Source organism: Mytilus californianus, unplaced genomic scaffold (genome assembly GCF_021869535.1).
Source record: "Mytilus californianus isolate M0D057914Y unplaced genomic scaffold, xbMytCali1.0.p SCAF_9, whole genome shotgun sequence".
Taxonomy (NCBI): domain Eukaryota; kingdom Metazoa; phylum Mollusca; class Bivalvia; order Mytilida; family Mytilidae; genus Mytilus; species Mytilus californianus.
In genome coordinates, this window is record NW_026262745.1 from 58,540,735 (window position 1) to 58,557,434 (window position 16,700).

General features: G+C 33.1%; 2 protein-coding genes across 2 annotated transcripts; both read left to right on the top strand.

The window, feature by feature from the left end:
- The first annotated feature begins 163 nt into the window (after positions 1 to 163).
- Positions 164 to 2,504, top strand: LOC127714393 (uncharacterized). The gene is made up of 2 exons (XM_052220448.1): positions 164 to 226; positions 1,549 to 2,504. The coding sequence occupies exon 2, from the start codon at positions 1,554 to 1,556 to the stop codon at positions 2,394 to 2,396; it is 843 nt and encodes a 280-aa protein (XP_052076408.1). The 5' UTR covers positions 164 to 226; positions 1,549 to 1,553; the 3' UTR covers positions 2,397 to 2,504.
- A 4,428-nt stretch (positions 2,505 to 6,932) lies between these two features.
- Positions 6,933 to 13,895, top strand: LOC127714416 (periostin-like). The gene is made up of 6 exons (XM_052220469.1): positions 6,933 to 7,109; positions 9,743 to 9,954; positions 10,886 to 11,081; positions 12,315 to 12,413; positions 13,172 to 13,285; positions 13,766 to 13,895. The coding sequence occupies exons 1-6, from the start codon at positions 6,941 to 6,943 to the stop codon at positions 13,864 to 13,866; spliced, it is 891 nt and encodes a 296-aa protein (XP_052076429.1). The 5' UTR covers positions 6,933 to 6,940; the 3' UTR covers positions 13,867 to 13,895.
- Positions 13,896 to 16,700: the final 2,805 nt, after the last annotated feature.

Genomic DNA, 16,700 nt, shown 5'->3' on the forward strand with positions numbered 1-16,700 from the left:
TAATATTACAATTTTCATTAATGTCCGAAATTTGCTGACCAGTAGGTTAAATACACGTCTCATGCCTAAAGGTGTATGCACAATTTTTAAGAACATGTTTGTTACAAGTTTTTATTTATGTAATTCGTTATGCAAATTTCTGCAACCAGGAAAATCTATTTAATGATCAACGACTGCAAGAAAAAATTACTTTGGTTTTGAAGTCGTTGTCCATCAGTCCACAGTGGTAAGTTGAAAAAACATTTAGTTAGTAATTTTGTTTTTATATATATTAGAACGTTGAAAAGTCTATGCATGTTTGACGAATATATAAGGTATAAGGTTTAATCGTCACTATATAACAACATAAACAAATATCAAATCATATTGTTTAAAATTAATTACTTAACTAACTGTATACTAGGCATAAACAAGATACAATATGGTGTACATTATCGGAAAATTTTATATTTTTTTTTAGAGCTTTCGAAACAGGACAAAACGCGAGGTCCTCCTACTTCGTAACGAGTTCAATTTAGATTTAGATTAGAGTTAAATTTCATATTTCCGGCAATGAACATATACATACAATATTAGTTCAATCATGGTCAGAAAAATATCATCTTTTTGTATGAGGCTTAGAAACTGGGGAAGGGCGAGGTTTACAGAGACCTTCAACACTTTTGTGCCAAAAATTGTTTTAATGCTGCAGCTGAAAGTTGCTACAATTGTATTTATGAAATTGTAAATACAAAAACAGACCTAATTTTCCATCCTTAAACGAACCCCAGATTGTGAAGAAAAGTGTCATGACATGAAATCGACATTGCACAAAATATCTCTTCGCTACTATCTTTGATAAAGACAACAGGAAGTGTTTGAGCTGCAGTATAATTTGACTTTATCCTACAATTTACTAAAACGTATAAAGCTATTCTTGTATTCATTTTATTTTTGATGATCCCAATTGCCCAAAGTCATAATATATACTTACTGTCCCAGGTTAGGGGAGGGTTGAGCGCTCACAAACATGTTTAACCCGCCACATTCTGTATGTGCCTGTTCCAAGTAAGGAGCATGTAGTTCAGTGGTTGTCGTTGATTCATGTCTGTCATATTTGTTTTGCGTAAACTGTTTTGTTACAAATTAGGCCGTTATCTTTCTCAATTGAATTGTTTCATATTTTTCATGTCGGGGACTTTTATAGCCGACTATACGGTGAGGGTTTTTCTCATTGTTGAAGGCCGTACGGTTACCTATAATTGCATTGCTTAAATCCACTTCATTTGAACTTTGGTAGATAGTTGTCTCATTGGCAATCATACCAAATCTCCTTGTTTTTTGTATCCATTTTATCCATGCATAGGGAAATGTTCTGGATTTAAACGATGCTTAACAAAACAAAATCTAGATATTAACGTTGTTTATAACCAAAAATATCTTTAAAACGTGTTAGGATATATTGTCAAAAAAAATAATGGTACACAGGGAAGCAGGAAATAGAAGTATGTTTTGTTTGGCCTAATCTGAATTAAAGCACTTATCACTCAATCTGTTGATTTATTTCAGAAATCATGATGAAGATTGTTCTTTTCGGTCTTTTGGCTGTCGGAGCCATGGCTCAATTTCCTGGATTAATGGGAGGATTTGGAGGTCTTCCAAGTGGTGCCATGGACATGCTTAAAAACCTCAAACCAGACGACATAAAAAACGCCATCAAACACATGTCTCCAGAAATGAGAGACATGGCTAAAAGTATGGGAATCACCGAAGACCAGATAAAGAAAGCCGTCAACAACATGCCAGAAGATTTCGACATGTCTTCCATGGTTTCCGGTCTGTCCGATAAGATGAAAGACAACAAGGATTCAATGAAGAACATGATGATGAAAGAAATGGACGAAATGAAAGAACAGATGAAGGAGGAATCTGTAGCAGATTTCAAAAATCAGATGGACAACTTGGGATTTGATTTGAGTCAAGGTCCTTCTGGGTTCAGAGGTCAAATTTTGCCCAAAATTACAGAAATGATGGGAGAAAATCTTAGATACGAAGGTATTGATACAAATGATCATGAAGCTCTCCGTAAAAGCGTCCATGTTGAGATCCGAATGATGATTGGTGCTAAAAGCGACGCCCCTAACGACGAAGTCAGAAGAATGCTCAAAGAAAAAATCATGGAAGAAATGAAAGAAGAAGGAGTTGAATTCGATAAGGAAAAGGCACAGGGTGAATTCAAGAAAGCAATGATGGGACAGTTGAAAGATATGGGAATGGACGCCAAAGACGATATTGACCCAAGCTCATTGAAAGACATGTTGAGAACCGCCATGAAATCCGGTAAATTTGGAAATTCTCAAGGTATGATGCAGCAGTTCCTCCCAATGATGAACCTGGACATCAAAATTGATGCTTGAACAGTTTAATTGTTATTATCAATGATATTTCAAAATAGTAAATTGTATAATAGAATACAAGTACTTGTTACTGTCAGTGTCTTTTTGCATTAAATTAACGATTTAATGACCAGTGACAAAAAATAAAGTTATCAAAAGACATAACTCATTATCCGTATATGCCAACTTGATCACATTCCTGAAAATAAATCAATAGCAATCAATATTCTAAGTATATTGATTGATTGTTGGTTTCTTAGCGTCTAGCGACAAATATTTCATGCATATTCAGGACGAGAACAAATAAACAACAAATACAATAGGTAGGTCCTGTAATATAGGCCGTCCGCGATAAAGGTCGGGGAAATTTGGACTGCCACTTGAAAATAAGGGTAAATTGTATATCCCCAATATCAAACCATAGACAATTGAAAAATAACTTAAAATTGATGGATGGATGGATAAACGGGCGGGTGGTGAATGTTTAATATTTGGGGGATAAAGTCATCCGTTATTAAATCCTAAGAAACTGACTTCACGGCATGTGTGCCGAAATGATCATCAATAACACTTGGGTAAAAACCAAACTTGTTTCAAGGTTTTGAATATAATGTTCACCACTTTAGGAAACAAACTGGGTAACTCTTGAGAATTTGTAAACATGCAATGACATTTTGGACACACAATCTAAAGATAATATTGCCTTTAAGCATGTTTATTAATGTTCCCACTGTCGAGATAATGTTGTGTACCTAGAGTAATATGATATAACCTTGGCATTTTAACATGTAACTGAAATCCATGCTTTCAATCTGCGAATATAGCTTAAAAGTAGTACTTCCGGTTCTGTTTTTTTTTTTCTATAATATATAGGGTTTGATTATCTTCAATATACCAAAATATTTAAAAAAAATTTAGAATACGTGTAGTATGGTAGAAGATGTGTCAAATAGGATATAATCAATAGTTAAAAATATCTCATTAGAATTTAAAAAAAAACCTAAACATTCTATCATTCAGCTCTCTTTGGAAATATAAGATATACAAGTAAACTATATTAAGACGGAGAAATCCAAGTTTCACCAATATAATTACTCATAGCTAGGGGTATTGTAATTGTAAAATTCAATTGTTTAAAGGGCATACGATACAGTTTTGATTCCACGGTGAATTTTTGACGAAAACTTGCATACAAGCTAATTTTCACCTATAGTTAACTCAAATATGTAAAAAAAAATATACCTTCATATGCTACTTTTAGAGATAAATTGGGTCGAAATTTAAGATATTTACTGGAAATTTCGATTTCTTGGACATTTCTATCGTTTAGAAAGACATACCGAACTTTTTTGTTTCAGAATATAAATGCAAGCGGATTTTTGTAACAACATTCGGAATATCTTCTCTACATAAGTGTGCTTAGAATTTGTATAACAATGCTTTGGAAATAATTCGTTTTTATGACATTTTCATAACTTTAGTAAAAACACGGCATTTTTTTCCTGTATATTTATCTAATTTAAAAAAAAAACCCATCGGTGAATTGTACGGAAGCATATTAGCGCCACACAACTTTTTTTTTTATATTTCTTCCTACGTTTGCGTTATAACGCAAACCTTTGCAAAATAACGCAAACCTTTTGAGTTATAACGCAAACATTTGCGAAATAACGCAAACCTTTGCGTTATAACGCAAACCTTTGCGATATAACGCAAACCTTTGCGTTATAACGCAAACGTTTGCGTTATAACGCAAAACGTTTGCGTTATAACGCAAACCTTTTGCGTTATATAACGCAAACCTTTTGCGTTATAACGCAAACCTTTGCGAAATAACGCAAACCTTTGCGAAATAACGCAAACCTTTGCGAAATAACGCAAACCTTTGCGTTATACCGCAAACCTTTGCGAAATAACGCAAACTTTTGCGATATAACGCAAACATTTGCGAAATAACGCAAACCTTTGCGTTACAACGCAAACCTTTGCGATATAACGCAAACATTTGTTTTATCTTATTTCTTATCTAAGATTCAAAAGAAGCAGCAGTTATTAATGGAGGAGGCTGCATATATTAAAATTTATCTTCTTTGTACTCATTGCAAAGTAAAATGCTTTACTATTTAACTAATAATGAGCAGGATAATAGATATAAGAAGATGTGGTATGAGTGCCGATGAGAAAACTCTCCATCTAAGTCATAATTGGTAAAAGTAAACCATTGTAGGTCAAAGTACGGTCTTCAACACGAAGCATTGGCTCACACCGGACATCAAGCTATAAAGTACGTGCCCCTAAAATGATATATATGATAATACATGTACATATATTACAATGAAAATTGAGTAAATTAAAGTTATACCGAAGAAAAAAAAAACCTGCTTATATAGCTATAGCCGAATATAGATATTCTTCCAAAGTAAGCTCTCGTTTGAGGATTGTGTAAGTTGGTTAACTACCCTTTTGCAATAAATGAATAAAATAAAGATATTTTATTAATAAAATTATGTTCTCTCCATTTAAATTGCTACCAAGTTACCACACTAGATTGAAAATTTCATGACTTTTTATCAAAGAATCTTTATCATATTCTGAGATATTAAAAAACGATTTCTTACATCAAAACTTAAAAAAAAAATTCTTTCTTAATAATTCATTTTACAACAGAAAGATCATTTTGTCTATTTGACTTGACAGTTTTACAATTGTATGACATTATTTTTGCTCTTATCTACTTAATCAAAATTTTAAAAATGTTGGCCTTTCAAATAAAATATGCCTATAATATATCTATTTTCTTGTTAAATTATATACTTCTCTGATTCCTATGCATATTTATTATAATGACTTTGCCTTGTATTTATGGTTCTTTTCCTAACTAAATCACAACAGAAATTTAATGACAAACGAACATATATATAAAACATAATGAATAATTGAAATCAAGATGTTTGCGTTATATCGCAAATGTTTGCGTTATAATTCAAATATTTGCGTTATTTCGCAAAGGTTTGCGTTATATCGCAAAGGTTTGCGTTATAACGCAAAGGTTTGCGTTATTTCGCAAAGGTTTGCGTTATATCGCAAAGATTGGAAGAAAATTATAAAAAAAAAATTGTGTGGCGCTAATACGTACAGAAGCGTATTAGCGCCACACGTTTTTTTTTTATATTTCTTCCTATGTTTGCGTTAAAACGCAAACCTTTGCGTTATAACGCAAACCTTTGCGAAATAACGCAAACCTTTTGCGTTATAACGCAAACCTTTGCGAAATAACGCAAACCTTTGCGTTATAACTAAATCACAACAGAAATTTAATGACAAACGAACATATATATAAAACATAATGAATAATTGAAATCAAGATGTTTGCGTTATATCGCAAATGTTTGCGTTATAATTCAAATATTTGCGTTATTTCGCAAAGGTTTGCGTTATTTCGCAAAGGTTTGCGTAATAACGCAAACATAGGAAGAAATATAAAAAAAAAAAACGTGTGGCGCTAATACGCTTCCGTAAATACGCTTCCGTAGAATTGTTCATAAAAATTGGCACAAATAATCTTCATACATAATCAAGTCAAATGTCATTTTTAAAAAGAGGGGTCCATGAACTCGTTTTCAAGTTAAATTAGAATGAATGATAAAAAAAATCGGTCGAAAAATGCATCTTATGCATCTTTTCCCGATATGTCACAGTTTGACGTCGTAAAAAATAATATTTTACGTTAGCGACTTCATTATCTCCACTGTAACTCCCTTAATAATCTAAAGACAGTAAAAAATGCTGGCTTTGAGGTGTTTTACATTTTTTATTATTATTCATCATCAAGGCTATGGGGAGGGATATAATATAAAAAAAACATAATACCGGTTTTAGTCATTTTATGTTTTGCTGGATTGCTGTCGCAGGTCTAAGTGGTTTGTATTCCTTCTCGATCTATATATATGCGTATTTAGTCAACTTTAGCTGAGAGTGCCTGAAGCGATAGTATTTTTTCTTAAATTTCTGTCAGTTTTAAATGCCGACAAAAATGATTCCATTTTTTTTTTATAATAATTAAGAGACTATAACTTTAAAGTTTGGTATTGCTTGAAATCTAAATTTTTATTGAATAGTTTTAGTAAATAGGACTGACTTGATTGAGATCGATATTTTATTTCGGTTTCCATTTTGCCCTGATTGGCCCTATATTTTTCGTTTATATGGACTAGACTTCTAATATTTTGCAGCAGATTTTATACAGTATATGCAACCAAACCAGTTTCCTGCACACAAAAAAAAATCTACCCAACAAACTTTAAACCATGGCTAGCTTATCATATTACTTTACAATGTTTACAAAAACAAATTGAGGAGTACAACATCAATATCTAAACAACAATTACACATTCACTCATTCATAAATTTGGAAATTATCATTTATTAAATATTATTAATCTGATGTCTCATAACAATGCGTGACTATATATTTGTCAAAAGTCACGGACAGTCAGTAAAATAGACCAACCTTATCTATTCAATGTCGTCTTAACTACCGAATTTTAGTTAGTGCTCTCACATTTATGAACGTCACCATGAGGTCTTTGTATGTGTGTGCCGTGTTTTTGTCTTCTTTATCGTGCTCATTTGGAGCAACTATTTTAGAATATTTACAGAGCAAACCAGCCAATTTTACATATGCCGTCCAAGCTATTAAAATTGCAAATTTGACGAATGAACTTCAATCAGGAGGTATGGTTATAATTTATATAATTTTATGTTTTTCTTAATATTCTTTAACTTGGTACACGTTTATCTTGATAATTAGTATGCGCTGCCTGCCTTATTAAACGAGCATTATGTTTTCTGGTCTGTGCGTCCGTCCGTCCGTTAGTCAGACGGTATTAGGTTTGAGTTTTTTTGTTTATGGTAGTTTATCATGAAGTTGTGGTCACACTTGGTACACATGTACACATGTTCATGTACACATGTTCAATTTAATGTGATTTTTTTTAATCATATATAAAAGTAAGATGCGGTATGATTGCCAATGAGACAACTCTCCACGAGAGACCAAATTACATAGAAGTTAACAACAAAAGGCCCCCGTACGGCCTTCAACAATGAGTTAAATTCATATATGCCAACTTTTGGTCTTGACCCCGCTCCCGTGGTTCACTAAACATAGAAATGTAATGATCTGAAATTCTCAGGTAAAATTTTTGGTTAAGGTAGTTTGAAACCTAGTACACGTGTTCATTGCTATGTAAACTATGTATGCCTTATAGTTGTGACCCCGACTTCACGGTTCACTGAACATGGACGTATGATAGTTCGAACAGGGCATGATGTCCAATTGACATACATTCTTGTTACAGGCTTGTAATAGCACTCGCAAACATGTTCAACACCTCTACAATCGTTTTGTGTCTGTCCCAAGTGAAAAGCGTGTAATTCAGTGGTTGTTGTAGGTTGCTTTCGGTCATGACTTTCCTCGTTTATTGATTTTAGCTTTACACATGTCGATGTGTTCTCTTGTTACTTTATTGTCATCCCGGCAGGTAGCTTTTACAGCTTACTTTACAGTACGGTTTTGCTCATTGCTGAAGGCCATACGATGACCTGCTATTGTTTACATTCTTGTCCTTTGGTCCTTGGTTAGTTGTCTCACTGGCAACAATACCGTATCGTCTTATTTGTATATTAAAGGTTGACTCCTATTTTATAAATGGACATCAAAGTGGCTGTTGTGCATCAAGAGATAACGCTGGTTTAGATGGCATTTAGTTTTATTACCTTGTGAATCAAGTCATCTTAGAGATAAATCTGTTTTAGAGGATATTTTGTATATAACCAATTAGTACTGCTCATTTCCATTGTATTTATACATTTTAAACCACACCACCATCTTTTATATCTCTTTTAGTCTTTTGTCGGTTTTCTTCTGGCATGACCATTCTTTGTCCTGTATAAGAGTCTGGATAGGGGTAATCATTTCTTTGTTATGGTTACCGTAGTTTTTCTCATTTCTTTATTTGATTTTGCACAATATTCTCTATTCTTAATATTTAGCACCTCCTTATTTTCTATTCTTTTTTTTTATTTGCCTATTTTCTCTTTTTCTATATTTTTTAGCCAAATTTACTTTAGTTTTGGTTCATTATTCTCAATTCGGTAAACCCCATTCGGACCATCTTGGATATAGGGGTAGAAGATGTTTAAAGAGCAATAAAAACCATAGATAAGTTGGTGAAAATAGACAACATTGTCAAAAGAAAAAAGACTACAAGACAAACAGTTAAAAAAGCACTACACAAAAACTACTGATTGAGCAAAAAGTAAAATAACAAAAATTAATACCGAACTCCAAGGAAAATTCAAACCGGAAAGTCCCTTATCAAATGGCAAAAACAAAAGCCCAAACCCATCAAACGTATGGAAAACAACTGTCATATTCCTGACTTGGTACGGGCATTTCCTTATGTATAAAATGGTGGATTAAACCTGGTTTTATAGCTAGCTAAACCTCCTACTTGATTGACAGTCGTATATAATTCCATTATATTGACAACAATGTGTGATCAAAACAAGCAAACCCAACCAAACACATGGTATGCAATCAGGTTCTCCTGTTGAAGGGTAAACAGTTTCTGCTCCGTTAGTGGTACACTTCGTGTTGCTCATGGCAGGTAAAATTACGTTATTATGTTGCATTCGGTGATGTAACTATCCAGGAGAAGAGGACAGGATTGTAGTTTTGACAAATGAACCATATCCGTGTATGATAATACTAAAATTAACAAAAAAAAAAGCCTTTTCTCTTTGTTCTTCGTCTCCAACCAGGATCGTCCTGAACATGCATGAAATATTTGACACTGGAACTACCAATCCATCAATCTCCAGATAGGAAAATCAATTCATGTTTTTGAGACAGAGTTAACTAGTTAGCTTCGCGATTGTACATGTGTATTTTGTTGAAAGGTTATCCTACTAAGAACTTTGTTCTATTCTACCAATTTTCCATACAGTTTTGCAATTTTGTATAAAACTTTCTATAAAGTTACTTAAGTAATTTGTCGGCGTAAAAGGCAGCTCCTTTGCAGAAATGGCTTGCGTCTCCCCTTTTTCAGTTAGTGGCATAAAAAAACCCGATAGACCCGTATTAATGACAATGCTGTTATAAATAAGCAAAATTATGATAAAGTGTATTTATGTCTGTTATTAAATCTAATTTGTCATGTCATGACACTGTTCAATGGTTTTCCAATTTGATTCCATTTTGCTCACAAGTAATTAAAACTATTTTGATATTTTGATAGATAAAATTATCAATATCATTAATTTATAAAGTTTAATCTATAATGATGTATATATTCAATGTACAGGACCATTTACGGCATTTATACCAACTGATGCTGCCTTCCAGAAAATTCCAGCACCAATTTTACAACAACTTTTAAATGATCAAACTGCAATCAGAAGTTTGTTGCTTAAACATGTGACAAATGGAGCACTCATTTCACCATTCATCAAAAGCGGAGACAAAGAAGTATCCCTTGGCGGTACTAACTTAACTTTGACCAAAAATGGCGCTGGTGTAAGTAGCTATATGAAAGTAAAATAAATTGAAATTGAAATTATCTAGATATCATTAAGTTTTTTTTCTATGCACCCTGAGTTCAAATTCATTCCGTTTTGCTTTTCTCGTGTCAATTATTAAATTTTTTTTTATATCTAATGTGTATATAAATTAATAGAAAACATTGATTATCCCATAGTCACTGTGATACATGAATTTAGTGTTGAAATAAACTACATTATCCATTCTGCATGTTCATTTACCAAAATTCTCGTCAGACGTTTTCTCAAATTATCACATCTTTAGGTTTGTCCTAACTGTTTAAAAAAAATACAATTTTTCTGCAGCTAAATCGATTTAAAGCTTGATATATGCATCTATTGATTGATGCAGACCGCGTATATTTGTTTCAAGTCGATATCTGTCTAATCAAATGAACGCAAAAACATTTAATGTGAACAGTACATTTCTTAAAATGTAAATAAAGGTGAGATGTACACATTGACAACAATATTGGCACAGTTCCCTGCACCAAACGTTATTTTATTTGCATACATTTAACGTTGAAGTGAGTTTCATAGCATGCCATGTTCATGCTAATCAACGATTGCTTCCAATCGATTTGTATTTACGATCTTGTTCATGACTTACGATCAATCTTAGTCGTAAGTTTTTTTTTTCTGAAACCGACTCCTGTGCTAAAGATAATCGTAATAAGATCGTTCTTAATGACGATGGTTAACAATGCAATTTGAACAAGTTAATCGATCACGATCGGTTCAGATCACCTTAATTATATTTTGCATTTAATTGTTCATAGCTTATTACTATATTGCCATATTGCCGTCGGTCTTAATGAGAACCATAGAATCGATCGCGATCGATTTACAACGATTCACAATCAAATTAAATCGATATTGATTGTATGGTATAATGGTTTATATTTTAGGCTGTATCCGTGAATGGGGTAAAAGTTATCCTTCCTGACGTCATCGTATCCAATGGTGTTGTACAAGGAATTGATTTCGTCTTCAATGTGCCCGCTGCTAGCGTCAATATGGTTGAGTATCTTTTAAAAAATCAAGACCAATTCAAAGACCTCACTGCAGCATTAACACTTGGTGGTTTACTGTCAACACTAGAGGGTTAGTTTGTGTTAATACACAAGAGCATTCAATATGTGCGCCATGTCAAACTAATGGTTTTTTTTTCTTTGCTTGCGAGCTGTTTTTTTGTTTGTTTGTAATAAGCCTAAATTCAAGATGATTGCCTTCAGATGTATCAAGCCGCATTTTGATTGTCTAAATAAAGCACCACGAAATAATGCTAGTAAGCATCTTTAGTGACGAAAATCACTTAGGGTAGGCGCCAATAAGACAGCAACCAAAACACACTGGGTAAGGAAAGGATTAGACCTAAATTGGTCCTTAAATTTCCAACGGGTGGAATAAATGATTAATTGTATTTTCCCAAGAAAACGAAGCTTTTTAAAAAATAAAATAGTTTTGCTTTGTAACTGAGCAGGTTTTAAAGGTGATAAATGGCGATGTATTCACTAAAATTGCCAAGTTACACAAAACAATTTAACCATTTCACTCAAATATGACGGGAAATAAGGTAAATGTGTACATCACAATCCAACACAACCCACATTTCTTAAAAAAAGAAAAGAAGATATACATGCAGGAAGTGTCAAGTTGCTTTATTATCTACTCGCTTGCAAATATTCTTGTAATATTGTACTATTAGCCGCTAGACGAAAATCATTCATCAAGCAATCAATCAAAATTCTTGCAACAAGAATCACGAAAGATATTCACATACAATGACTTAAAATTTTAAGAAATTTCATGTTCGTGTAGCACAACGCCTCTCACACATGTGTTCCAATTTCTTTTCTAACGAAATTCATACAAAAGTAACAAGAAAAACAATGAATTTTTTATCAGATGTTAAGTGAAAATTCATGTTTAAAAATATATTTAAGGTAGTTACTGATTACTCATATAAAAAAAATCTAATCGAAAAGCCAAGTGTTTCCTTTCAATAGGATAAGAGCCCTAGTATATCTTTAAAATCGATGTTCGAAACAGTGGCAATGTCGCTTCACTAGCGTCGCATCGCAGAGATGACGTTACTTCTTTTTGTTTGTTTGGTTCCAAACAATCGGTTAACACTAGCGGTCTTTCTTATTTGTATATATTGTACTCGGAGAATTAAGAGCTAGACTTTTGGTATGGATGTTTGTCTATCATTGACCTTGGATGCCTGTCTATCATTGACCTTGGGTGTCTATTTTGGTCTAATGTGTTATTGATTTGTGTCACATTGACAGTTTCTCCACATCTTTTCTGATTCATATGCATTTTCTGTTGTAGGTCCAGGACCTTTCACGTTGTTTGCACCAACGGACGCAGCGTTCACAACTTTGTCAACCTCACTACAAAGTCTAGCCTCAGACATGAATCTTTTTAAAAGTAAGATATTACAGACATCTTCAAATCTCTAAATGAGAAAGTCATTGTTATGGTAGATATTTTTATAAAAGTTATATTTGCAGCTTGTTTAAATAAGTACTGTATGGACTCATGCATGTCATGTGTGAATCTTTAGTCTAAAAAAGAGATAATTCATGGAATTATTTGGCGGCATGCTCTATAAATTCATTTTTCATGTCAAAAGTAATTTCTTCATTTTTTTGAAATTTCGACGTCTGCAGTGCATGTACATTGTACAGTTTACAGATCTACCGAAAACGTATCGTGAACACTTAAAATAATTAAGAAGCTTACTGTAACAAAATAACGTACAAAAGTTAATACTGCCGCTTACTGTAACAAAATAACGTACAAAAGGCAATACTGCCGCTTACCGTAACAAAACAACGTACAAAAGATAGTTCTACCGCTTACAGTAACAAAATAACGTACAAAAGGCAATACTGCCGCGTACTGTAACACAATAACTTACAGAAGGCAGTTCTGCCGCTTACTGAAACAAAATAACGTACAAAAGGCAATACTGTCGCTTACTGTAACAAAATAATGTACAAAAGGCAATACTGCCGCTTACTGTAACAAAATAAAATACAAAAGACCAAAAACAAACACGCATGCAGTGCACAACAACAATATAGTTCTGCCAGAAGAAAACTGTTTTTTCCTCAACAATGTTATTTCTCATATCAATTATCATAATGCAAAATGCATATATCATATTTAATCTATTTATATAGATATCTTAAAATATCATGTCGTCAGTGGGTCTACATACGCTGCAGATCTTAAGGATGGACAAAAAGTAACAACTCTGGCCGGAAGTGCTTTTACAGTTATGAAAGCGGGCACATGTGAGTATTAGGCATACGAACTAGTGAAGGAAATACACGGATGATTTTGATTACATGAGGGTCAGATGGGAATTTTCGTTTGTGTATTTTTTAATTTTGTAGGCCATTATTCCCTAATCTTTATATTTTAGCATCCCATTATTCTCTATTTTTTATTTTCTTTTGTATATTTTTCTCTATTCTTTAAATCCCACCCAGAACCTCATACATGTATATATATATGTATATTTCGAGAAATGCATATGATTAACCTATGATTAACAAAATACGAAAATTAAAGACTACACTTTTTTTTTACCGACACAATCATGGTAACAAAACACGTATATATAATTTGTAAAACGTTCGAATTCGCCCGAAATAACTTTTGTTTTTATCTTTAAATAGTTTAATTTTTTGTTTAAAAATCAATTGATATATTTTCGTGATACTCCAAAAAAAACCGAACCTGTTATGGAAGAATGCTTTTATATTTTTCAGCCGTCACTATTGACCACGCCCACGTTACACAGCCAGACATTCCCGTTCTCAATGGTGTTATACATGTTATTGACGGCGTACTTGTTCCAAGCACATTTTGATATTAAAATATGTTATATAATATTTCTAACTTTTTCTTTGTTTGATTATGTTTAAGAGCCAATTTTGTTTAATTATTATACAAGTTTATATATTATGTCAGTTTTACAAACAAAAACAAAAACATTGCAAAGTATGGAACACCGAATCCGCCGGAGCAAACCGCCGATATACTTGAATGTATACCATATGAACAGATAGAGAATCAGGAACCTGATGTTCAGTGGTTGTCGTTTGTTGATGTAGTTCATGAGTGTTTCTCGTTTCTCGTATTCTATACAGATTAGACCGTTGGTTTTCCTGTTTGAATGGTTTTACACTAGTCATTTTGGGGCCCTTTATAGCTTGCTGTTCGGTGTGAGCCAGGCTCCGTGTTGAAGGCCGTACTTTGACCTATAACGGTTTACTTTTACAAATAGTGACTTGGATGGAGAATTGTCTCATTGGCACTCATACCACAACTTCTTATATCTAATTATCATATTTTTTAATGATAAGAGACGTGATCGAGGACCCTCATATGTCATATGTTAAAACCGACTTCACTTTTTCCTGTTCATGTAAAATGTATCTATCTAGCACTCAAGCACTCTTCCACTGAAGTCCCATATACTGATAAATGCATTTCATTTGAGAGATAGTCTCTCCTGATAATTTTACAACAATAAAAACTTTTTCAAACAACTAATATTAAACAGTTAAACAATGAGATGCATTAAATACCTGTAAAACGTCTTTAACATAATCTTTGTATCTTGATTAAGTTTCATTTCCTTGCTGATATATATATATATAAATATACATTTCTGTAATGGCCCATGTTAGACCTAAAAATTTGCGTACAATTGTACAACTGCTCAGACAACCAAAACGTCAAACGTAGAAGCGAATAAGAAAGTTCTGCAGTTGAATACCAGAAGTGGTCATGAATATGCTGGAATAGGTCATGAATATGCTGGAATAGAACATATATTCGTGCAATTTTCATGATAACATCTAATGACTAATTTGTTATTTTCAAGTGCAGTTATGTCGTCGAAACTCACATATATGCCAGTACACATGGTTGTGGGTCTAGATTTGGGATATGCTCATTTCTGTATTCTTTAATTTTCAAGACCACCTTTTTCTCTTCCTTATGTTTGTTTTGTGTTTTCATTTTTCATTTTAGCACCCTAATATTCTCTATTTTTATTTTTTGTATCCTGTTTTCTCTATTTTTTTTTATTATTTTCCATTATTATCATTTTTTTACCCATTATTTTCTATTATGTTGATCCCATCTAGACCCTCATAGTGGTCTGACAATGATCACAGAGAAATTGTATCAAGAAAACACCAAAACAAAAAACAAGAACAACACTCCAAAAACAGTGAAAAATGCAGTTTTCGGAAAACCAAATACCACAAAACAAAGAGCAAGTTTAGATGCACTTGAATGGTATATATGTATTCATATCCTGCTCCACGTATGCATCCATAACTTCTGTTATTGCCTTGGCTGCATTACACCAGTTAATTTCTAATGAGTGTATTTGGTTGCGATAACGTATTGAACAAACCAGGAGACATTCGCCTAGACGTCTCGGAGACCTGCATTGTGTAATTCATTAATAACTAAAGGAGTTGAGCGTCAAAATTACGCCATGGTTTTATCACAAGTGTCTTTATATTATGATGACGACAATGAAAATAGCATTTTATAAATTTTGTGCATTCTCGCTGCTTTTCTGGATTTATCTTCACATGGAACACACAAATTAAAATATTTTAAAGCCAGGGATATATCAATACTTTGAAGAGCTATATGACCAAAAGGGACCAAAGGACAAGTTTCTAACACTGCCTTTTTTTTGTTTACGAGGTAACATTGTTATATACAAACTCTAAAACAGCGTAGTGACTATGAATTTTTAACACCATACGCAAGAATATAGGCTCTATGGTTGCTCATAATGGGAAGTTCACAATTGTGATCACGTTCGTTGAACAGTTTAGTGTTGAACTTTCCTTTGCTTTTGATTGATTGATAAATGTCTTGGAATGTGTCAACTATATTGTTGTTCTTTCTGTCTTTTTGTGGTGAAGAGTTTTATACCACATCTGCGGGACTAAAAACAAAGTATTGAAAAAAAATGATAAAAAATCTTCACCGGAATTCGACCCAACATTTATCTCTATGAAATTGGAGACATATGTTATAAGTAGAAATTAAACCTACACTAATGAGTGAAAATGTGTTTCATCTCCTAGGACACATTGGAAACAATGCAACTAGTAAGACATAACACCGGTTTTTATGTTCTTAAAAACGTAGAGGAGTAGGGAATTTGAGTTTTAGTGTGGGGTCTTCAGATGTGCATCTTAGGCTATAAACATGCCTGCAGTAGCCTCGTGTGACAAACCAGTCAGTGGATGAAAGTGTTCGTCCCTCTTACTTGAATGCTCAACAGTTACTGCTTTGATGCTGATAGAGAGACAATTATTGTAGGACTTTCCGATTTGCTTCTCTCTAACCAGAACTTCGATCATGTTTTACTTAAGGAATGATTGTAATATTTTTTCTGTCTATGAAGAAATAACATAAAAAATATGGTGCACACTGAATAACCGGCGTAGCGGGTTATTTAAAAGTGTGCACCACATTTTTTATGTTATTTCGAATAGACCGAAAAAATATTAAAGTCATTTCTTATAATTTAATTCTAAAAAGGAGTAAATCATGATAAAAACGTTGATGACGTCGCAGTCACATGACAAAATTATGTCTATGAGCTGATAGACAAAACACTTTCAGCCAATCAGAAGACGTGTTACATCCAAAATTAAATTATTT